This window comes from Mizuhopecten yessoensis, unplaced genomic scaffold (genome assembly GCF_002113885.1).
Source record: "Mizuhopecten yessoensis strain PY_sf001 unplaced genomic scaffold, ASM211388v2 scaffold1319, whole genome shotgun sequence".
In the NCBI taxonomy this organism is placed as follows: domain Eukaryota; kingdom Metazoa; phylum Mollusca; class Bivalvia; order Pectinida; family Pectinidae; genus Mizuhopecten; species Mizuhopecten yessoensis.
In genome coordinates this window covers 5,089-15,196 of record NW_018403987.1, presented here as the reverse complement: position 1 = coordinate 15,196, position 10,108 = coordinate 5,089, and the positions used below count along the sequence as shown (strand labels likewise).

At 39.6% G+C, this 10,108-nt stretch overlaps 1 protein-coding gene across 1 annotated transcript; it reads left to right on the top strand.

Annotated features, from left to right (window-relative positions):
* Window positions 1-1,413: 1,413 nt before the first annotated feature.
* Window positions 1,414-9,868, top strand: LOC110459964 (NCK-interacting protein with SH3 domain-like; the record flags this gene model as incomplete). Its single annotated transcript, XM_021512545.1, has 5 exons — window positions 1,414-1,706; window positions 6,494-6,603; window positions 7,243-7,454; window positions 7,664-8,334; window positions 9,704-9,868. Coding segments are annotated over exons 1-5 (1,326 nt in total), but the record flags the coding sequence as incomplete, so codon positions are not given.
* Between the last annotated feature and the right edge of the window lie 240 nt (window positions 9,869-10,108).

The window sequence follows — 10,108 nt, the reverse complement described above, 5'->3', positions numbered from 1 at the left end:
CCAAGTCCCTGTGACACAACCAAACGTCTTAAAATGTAAATAACGATCATTGCAATTAAAAATTCCCAATGCATCATCAATCAATCTGCTGGTACTTTAACATCGCATGAAGATGTAACCAGCGCTTGCTCGTTCTAAGGGACACAAAATGTAACTTTCGATACAGTTTTTATGAAATTGTGCGATAGCTCGGGTGCTGTGTAAATAGCATATGGGAGGTAACTCGTATTTATAACATTTCACATTTCCTGAGCAAGGAGTCACATCTAACCACAATAGCCCTAGTTTCCTCTGGCCCTACCACCAGACATTTTGACATATAGATCAGACATCTGTCAGAATGTCCAAGTCTGGTGTTAGGGCCAGAGGAAACTCGGGCTAGTCTGTCAATACGCTCATTAATCATGGGTGTATTGACAGACGAACTCCAAAGTCTTATTTTGTAAAACTGATTTTTTAACCAAAACACGTGTAACTTAGCCTTCAGTTAACACTGTATGACTCTGCCTGTGCTATACTTACTGTAGAGAGGGACATTTATCAGTGAATTCGTTGTCCTGTTTCTTTATGACGTTGAACCCCAAATATACAGTGAAGACAAAGGTTGTTTTATATTTATTATTTCAACATTGCCATATTGATAATGTAACAAACACTACCGTTGTGATGGATATTTGTAAACTTAGAGCTAGAGAACGGTGGCTGGTTGGTGTCCTTCGTTGTTTCCTCTTTTCTTTTTGGATACATATTTAATACGTAAAGGTCACGGAGAAAAACATCTCGTTACACTTCTTTTAAAGAATAATATATATTGTTGTTAGGGGTTAAGTTTAAAGATATTTAGTGTCATATTGGTTTTGTTTTTTTAGGTTGTTATGTTGACACCGAATATTATTAAAAAAAACGTGCCTCCATGCGCAATCTAATTAAGATTAGACTTGGAATTCCGCTGTTCTTAATTAGATTGCTCCATGAGGTATGCGTGCTTTGGTGTATGTGTGCTTGAGGCACACTGTATTGATATATTTGCATCCTTGCACATTAGTCGCTTTTTATACGGCATGTAATAGGAGACACCTGCCTATTATTTCCTGAACCTTCAATGAAGCTTAATAAAAGCGGGATTGGGCGAAATTTGTTGTAAGGCCGGATGGAGTACAAACAAGTTAGGGCCTATTTTATTTTAAATAAAGGGGAAATAATTCAAGAATAAAAATGAAATTTGTTTAATGTAAATGTTAGGGAGGAGAGTATTCCACGGTAAATGCAGATACATTATTTGAGATATTGCTTCAAAAATTAAACAATGTAATGTGAACGTCGCGCTCTAAATAGCCTTAAGCTACGGAAATGTATCCGTTTTCGATTCCATTTTATCAAAATTAGTGTATTTCGAGTCGACGTCAATGAAACGCTTACATTGTCTTGATCGACGAGACGCTTTGCACTAAAAAAGCACAACAAAATCGTCTGCAGGCTAAGTGCAAAGGCGTTGTTTTCTGCATAATCGGAATGTCTTGCTGAACAACATTCACACAATGTTTAAGGCACTTTATGACTACAATTCGAGTAATTCAAAATATCTGAGCTTTAAGGCAGGTGATCAATTTACGATTCTCAATTCAAATCATGTGGATTGGTTTCTTGCACAGAACGGATTTGGAGAGGTTGGTTACATTCCCAGAAACTACATTACACACGAAGATGTGAGTATGAAAATTATGTTATGTGTCTTTCAAGCATGCTTCCTCAAATCCAAAATTTAACTCTTAATATACGACAATATAAAATTGAGAGAAAATAAAAGTTGTCAATATGTAAGGTCTCCAAAAATCAATAGACGTCTTTGTCTGGTTCTGAATAATTAATATGTTGAACAGCACAATGATTCATCCTGCAGCGGCTCTCGCTAGCGGACTGCTACATCTGTTTGACCCTGGCGTTTTGACATTATGTTATCACATGGTTGAATAATAACAAATAAATGTCATTGAGTACATTGTGTTCAGTTTTCAAATGTTATACAGCTGTTGTATATATTGCATACTATTTCCCTACACCAACTGTCACTATAGCTTTCATCTATACGGTATACAGTATAATTCACTCGCATTCGCTTCATTATCTCTGATATGATGTTCAAAACTGTCAAGATAAAGATCAACATCAGCTTCTTTCAGACAGTTGGTCAAACAGTCAAAGGGGAAAGCAAATATATATAAACTTTTGTTTGTTTGTTTGATTTTGTTTAACGTCCTATTAACAGCTAAGGTCATTTAAGGATGGCCTCCCCTGTGTGCAAGATGCATGCGTGTAGTGTATGTGTGTGTATTTTGGGAGGCTGCGATATGTTCGTGTTTGTCTCCTTGTGATAGCGCGGAACTGATGCCGACTTTATAGTGCTACCTCACTGAAACATACTGCCGAAGACACCCAGCAGGACGCCCCACCCGGTCACATTATACTGACAACGGGCGAACCAGTCGTCCCACTCCTAATTTGCTGAGCGTTAAGCAGGAGTAGAAACTACCATTTTTAAAGACTTTGGTATGTCTCGGCCAGGGGACAGAACCCAAAGCCTTCCTCACATGGGCGAACGCTCAACAAATGGCCAAAAGTGAGGCATTGTCAAGGGAGACATTAGGAAGGGAAAGTTATTTAGAAAGGAGAGAAGAGATAAGGTCCCAAATTTAGTCGCCTCTTACGATCATGCAATTGGGGGCAGCAGGTACAATTCTTACGCCCAACCTGCAGGGTTTATATATAAACAGATGTTTGTTAGTTATACTTGATACTTTCCCTAGCAGTTATTTTGGGTATATTGCTAAAAAAAAATCTTCTTGATAACCTTGGACAAGTCTTCAAAATTTGAGTGTTAATGTCATATGTTGGTTAAAATTGGTGGAACTGTAACGTTGCGGGGTCCGTACCCTAGTCACTTCTAAGGATCCCTGTGCTGTAAGCTTAATTATAACTATACTACAGTTGCAAATATATACAAATATGTGTTACTACCTTGTAACCAGCATACCTATTACCTAATGCTTAATACATGATATGAACAGAATAATTACTGCACGACTATAGAACTATTACCAAAGCTATCTGCTTTGTATCAATATAACACACTACACACACTACCGTACAATCCAGGCAGTACACAACTCGACTACCTAGTCGCGGCTAGCCCTAGTCACTATAGTTGCCCTATAGTCAGCTACCTAGCTATATGACCTAGTCGCGCCGATCACGACAGCCTTATACTAGTATACAACTACGGCACTCTCTAATGACCACGACTATCCCTAGTCACGACTAGCTCTAACGACTATACCTAGTCACGACTAGCCTGGTCGCGACTACCCCTAGTCACGACTAGCACCAACGACTATACCTAGTCACGACTAGCCTGGTCGCGACTAGCACTGCACAGCCTATGCCCGTGACACCTTCTGTCTAATGGTATCTCGCTACAGCACTCAATCGTTTATTTAATGTATCTTCCATGCAGTGTGTGGATCAAGGCAAGACTTATTCAGTCACTTCTATCTTTCCAACACAAAGCCGGTCTCGCATATATTAGGTACTTGCGATCTGTCGCTGCTGTACACACGCCGAGATCAGAACAGAACTAGGCCGATTGTCGCTGGATTCTGCCTATTTATACCCTCTTGCTATCCTAGCGACACCTAGCGGTGAGTGAGGTATAATCACCTGTACGTTTTGATTGTACCTCGAAAACTATCTGTCTTCTAAGCGTTCGAATTACGGAGACATAACACAAATGACTAACGCCAACAGATCAACGTATCTAACCTGAATAATATGCTAAATCAGCGAAGGTAGGATTACGATATGTACATTCATCACAGAACCAGACTTTTTTTTTAATATCATGGGTTAAAATTAAAGAATGTATGTAAGGTGTATAGAGTGCTTACTGAGACAGCTGACCAAAATTCATCCACAGTATTGGCAAAGACAATAGAGAAAGATAGAGAATTTCATTATATAACTGTGCATGGGAAAAAGAGTATTTATAAGAATCTTGTAAGTGCCTATAAGTGAAATGTAACAGGATTTTATTGTTGAAATTGCTTTTATAAAATAAGATTAGTGTTGATAACATGTGGGGTAAAATTATACACAAAAAAAAAGATTTCATTACACTTTAAATGAAAATGCCCGCCAAAAGTATATTGAACAAGTACATATATGTAAAGTATACAATTTGTTACAAACAATTCTAAAAAAATCCCTTTAACATTTTCACATTTAACAGGTAACAAGGTATTGTACTTCTCAATTTTGACAGCATCATAGCTGCTGGACCAGATCTTGTTAAGCCTAAATTCATCAAGGATCAAAGACGCAAATTACAATTCTGAAAATTATCAATCCAGGACGAGTTGCGCAACATTATCATGACCTCGCAATCGAAGTCCTGTGAGCTTGATCCACTGCCTACAGACCTATTAAAGCAACGTCTTGAAGCACTGCTTCCTTTGATTACCGCAATCATGAATAAATCATTGGTTGAGTCAAAGGTTCCATTATGTTTCAAGAAGGCACATGTCAGACCATTGTTAAAAAAGCCTGGAATGGACAAGGAGGAGTTGAAAAACTACCGCCCAGTTTCAAATCTGCCTTTTCTGTCTAAGATCTTGGAGAAGGTTGTGTCCCGGCGTTTAGAGGTTCATCTCCATGCAAACAGTCTCCATGACAACATGCAATCGGCCTACCGCATGGGACACTCTACTGAGACGGCCCTCCTACGTGTACATAGTGATATAGCTTCTGCATTGGATAACAAGTGCAGAGCGGTGCTTGTCATGCTGGACTTGTCAGCTGCATTTGACGTCATCGACCATGGCATACTTTATAAACGTCTGGAATACTCTTATGGAGTGACTGATACCGCACTATGCTGGATACAGTCATACCTGAGTGAACGACGACAGTGTGTTGCCATCGGATCTGCCACCTCACATGACAAAGTACTAGATTTCGGGGTTCCTCAAGGGTCGGTGTTAGGACCACGAAAATATTGTATGTACTCCAAACCGATTGGAGAGATTTGTCGTCGCCATAGCCTTCGCTATCATTGCTATGCTGATGACACACAAATTTACATGGTCATAAAACCACAGGACAGTTGGAATACAGTCTCAGAAAGTCTGGAAGCTTGTCTGACAGATATCAGTATCTGGATGAACGCCAACATGCTTAAACTTAATCAGGAAAAGACGGAACTAATCGTCTTTTCCCCAAAGTGTCAGCAAACAATGGCTCTCCAGCTCAAGGTTGGTGCCAGAACTATTGAGACTGTTCCAGCTGTTAAAAACCTAGGGGTATACTTTGACAGTTCTCTGAACATGGAGAAACAAGTGAACGCTATTGCCAAATCCTGTTACTACCAGATCAGGAACATCGGCTGTATTCGGCAGTTTCTAACTGCAGATGCATGCAAGATTTTGGTGCATTCACTTGTTACCTCTCGGTTGGATTATGGTAACGCCCTGCTCTGTGGTATATCTGACAAACTAACTAGTCGTCTGCAGAGGGTTCAGAACACTGCAGCACGGCTAGTTACTCGTACTCGAAAGAGAGAGCACATCACACCTGCGCTTTATTCGTTGCACTGGTTACCTGTACGATACAGGTCGCAGTACAAAATTCTGGTATACACATACAAGGCACTGAATGGAACAGCTCCTCAGTACCTACAGGAGCTTGTTGCCCTGTATCAGCCGTCAAGATCACTGCGGTCGGAGTCAGAATCTTTGTTGTGTGTCCCAAAATCTTGTACTGTGACCTACAGAAACAGATGCTTTGGGAGGGTTTCGGCTACGTTGTGGAACAGCTTATCATCTGCTATTAGGAAGTCAAATACCCTGGCCAAGTTCAAGAGGGACATAAAAACTCACCTCTTCACGTCTGCATTTTAGAATCTTTGCAAAGACGTCATGTAAATATCATCCTTTTATTTGTTCAATTATGTGCACATTGCTTGTTAAATGTATGAAAGTGATTGCAAGCTTTTGTTGTTTGTTTTCACAATTATAACCATTACTATTATCCATCTGTTGTAAAGCGCCTTGGAGTAATTTTACAAATTATATAGGGCGCTATATAAATGTTGTATATTATTATTATTATAATACCGTAATCTTCCAAAGATGCAAATTAATATTACAGTCATGAAACTATTGCCTAATTATGACACAACGCACAAGACATAATCTTCAATCTATTTAAGTTGGTCATCCGTAAATATGCCTTTCTTCTTTTATTTATGTTTGTTCTCAGTTTTTGAGTCACAACCAAACGTTAAAACTTTTTGATGTCCTCCATTTTCTATAACAGGTGCATATGGTAAGGTTAAAATATTCAAACCTGAATGAACGACTTGAAAACTCACTTGATCTTATAATTACTGCATTAAAGCAGTGGATGAATATTTTAAATTATTAGATATATTTTTTATTTCAAGGTTGCATTTTCTGAAGTCTTAGAATCCATTGATAGAGCAATACAGGCTATTCACTACCAGACAAGTGCAGACAAGTGTACAAATACGCCACAACTCCGACAGAACCTCCAGTAAGTGTTGACCTCTCAATTTGTACCCAGCTAAGAATGCCTCAGATGTTAACCAATCCACCATTATATAAAGCTGTACTATATTCATCCTTGAGATCTGATTATCATCATCTCTTTGTTGGTCATGTTTGTATATAGGAGCCATTTGCAGTGTTCAATCATGAAACAAAGACTATCATAGAATATAGATTAAGGAAGAGTTGTTTTGACATAGACTTTTTCTCTGCACAATAGGCACTGGGATTAAAATTACATGCACTTAATATTTTCTACTTTTAGGTACCAGTATATGTAGAGCAAACAATAATTTTGATACTAAGACTATATCTTCTGGCCTTCAGTGAATTTGAAAACCTCCTAAAATTATCTACTGACCTTCCATCATTTTCAAACACCTGAAATTGGTTGTAATATATATATAATGATAAGAAACAGTTTCTCTGATTGGTATAGACCACCTGTAAGCCATTTACCAACTAAATGTCCAAATTGAGTGCTGTAGTTGACCTACTGCAATTACTGTCTAGCAAAATCAGCCAGACAATTTTAAAGTGTAATAGGCAATGCAAATGGGATAAAAGAGTAGGAAAGTTACACAAAAAATATATTTTCAAAGCAGTTGTTTGCTTTTGTTTTCAGAAAGTTAACTCAGCATAGACAAGTTGTAGTAGAGGAATACAACCAGAGATCAACATCAGCAATTCAGATAACACAGAACTCCAGGCAGAAGAACAGTGAGACGCCTGCAGGCACAAGTCAAGTGCCTAGCCAGAACAAGTCAAGTCGAACATCATCTCAAAAGAGCTTCCAGTCCAATGGCGATAGATCAGACCCTTCCTCTCCCACTTCAAGTACACAAAGCAGATTTTTTGTTTTATTGTTTTACATAGTGAAATTATGTAATGAATTCTGTTTTAATACAGCAATATCAACTTTGCACAATTTTGACACAATGCCTTTTGCCAGTTCAGTGTAAAAAAAGATATCTTGATACACATTAAGATTCGAGTCATGATGTGGTTAAAAGTAAATGCTATATCTTGTATACTTAAACCACCAGGTACAGACAAAAGATCTTCAGTACGAAGGAAGGCGCCCTCTCCACCACACCTCTCTGTCACTGGAATCACACCTACAGGGGCCCAGCCAGGGGAAATCTCAACTACAGGGGCTCAGCTAGGGGAAATTACAACTACAGGAGCCCATCTAGAGGAAATCTCAACTACAGGAGCCCAGCCAGGTGAAATTACAAATACAGGAGCCCAACCAGGAGAAAGCACAACATCTGATGTCAGTTCTTATATTCCTGAAGGGTCACAAGAGGGAACCCTGAGCTCGGGGTCAGTTGCAGAGCAGGGCACCAGTGATAATATAGATGGTGGTGAGGCAGGTGTGGCATCGATACAGGGCAGTCAGACCACTAGTATAAGCTGTTTGACTGTGGACACTTCTCCCTCCTCACCAAGCAGACATGTGCTTTCACCAGGCAAAAGTCAAAGATCTTTCCCAAACAGTCCAAGTCGACAGTTTGATTCCCCTTCTGTCATCAATGTGTCTAGTGTGCCAATCCCTTCCCATCTTGGGGCAGGGCTAGCAGAGGAGGTGAGGCGCCATACAGGGCTCAGTTACGATAAGTCATGTCTGGCTGTGGAAGTGGTGCTAAGTCATGTGGGCAGTATGATTCCTCAAGTGGCCTTACTCATGGAAAAGGTCCTCTTCACTTTCACCGAGGTGAGTTTGTAGTGCAGTAGTTAGCTGCAGGAATGAAGGTCTGATCATTTCTTTTTTATAATAAAGTGTTGGACCAAATCTAAAATTTGAAGAAGAAAAACATGGATCCAGCATTTGAGCTATATGGTTCTTGCAGCTGTTTATAAGTGAGTCTGATCTGACATATTTTAGCAGAATTATGTCCCTTTGTTCACATTGCGTGTGTTTATTTGATGTAATATGTCACTTACTGCAGCAGAATTATGTCCCTTTCTTCACTGTGCTTGCATTTTTAATATAATATGTCACTTACTGCAGCAGAATTATGTCCCTTTCTTCACTGTGTGTGTCTATTTGATATAATATGTCAATTACTGCAGCAGAATTATGTCCCTTTGTTCACTGTGCTTGCCTTTTAATATAATATGTCACTTACTGCAGCAGAATTATGTCCCTTTCTTCACTGTGTGTGTCTATTTGATATAATATGTCAATTACTGCAGCAGAATTATGTCTCTGTCTTCACTGTGTGTGTCTATTTGATGTAATATGTCGCTTACTGCAGCAGAGTTATGTCCCTTTCTTCACTGTGTGTGTCTATTTGATATAATATGTCATTTACTGCAGCAGAATTATGTCCCTTTCTTCACATTGTGTGCCTTTTTAATATAATATGTCACTTACTGCAGCAGAATTATGTCCCTTTCTTCACTGTGTGTGTCTATTTGATATAATATGTCCCTTACTGCAATTGCCGATTTTGTATGGTGTGATAGAATGTCCTTTTCTGAAATAGGGTTGTAAAAGGAAGGGAATATATATCTTCCACCAGGGATCGAACCCTTGATCTCCAGGTTCCTAGTTGGACGCTCTACCACTGAGATGAACTTCCCTGTAGCTCGAAGCTAGAAGGCTACCTTAATCCTATGTACAATTTAAATCTACCACACTACTCCCCCCTTTTTAAATGTGTTCGTCCTTGAACACCACAACCCAGGTTCTAACTCCCTGTCACCACAGGGAGGGCCACGGACACCATTTGTAACAGGAAAGAGAATAGTGTGCTTCCACCAGAGATCGAACCCTGGATCTCCAGGTTCCTAGTCGGACGCTTTACCACTGAGCTAAAGGGAAATTCCCTCTAGCTTGAAGCTAGAAGGCGACCGTATTCCTATGTACAATTAAAATCTGCCACAGGGTTATGTGTCCCACTATTTACTGTGTTATGAATTTTTGTTAACAAATTGGTTATCTCAGAGGTAGGTCCATGAATCGTTATACTCTGTCTTGTATTTAAACCAACACAGCCCAGTTAGATGATTGTGATTAATCATGTAAGCCAGGAGAGTAAAGTGTCGGATGGCAACATTGTTATGGTTGTTTACTTCAGAACAGTGACATGTCTGATGAAGAGTCTGGTCATGACTCCACCCGCCTCCAGCACCTGTTCACAGAGTTAGTGGCCTGTAAAGATGACTCGCAGCAGAGGAGCTGGGCTCTACACAAGGATCAACAGACCATTCAGGGCTACCTGGAAGAACTTCTTTCTATACTTGTAAGTTTGAACTATGTAAGGCTACCTGAATGAACTCCTACCCATTCTCCTGAAAGAACTCCTACCTATACTTGTAAGTACGGACCATACATGACTACCTGGATGATCTCTTACCTATACTTGTAAGTAAGGACCATACATGACTACCTGGATGAACCACTACCTATACTTGTAAGTACAGACCATACATGGCGACCTGGATGAACTCCTACCTATACTTGTAAGTTCAGACCATACATA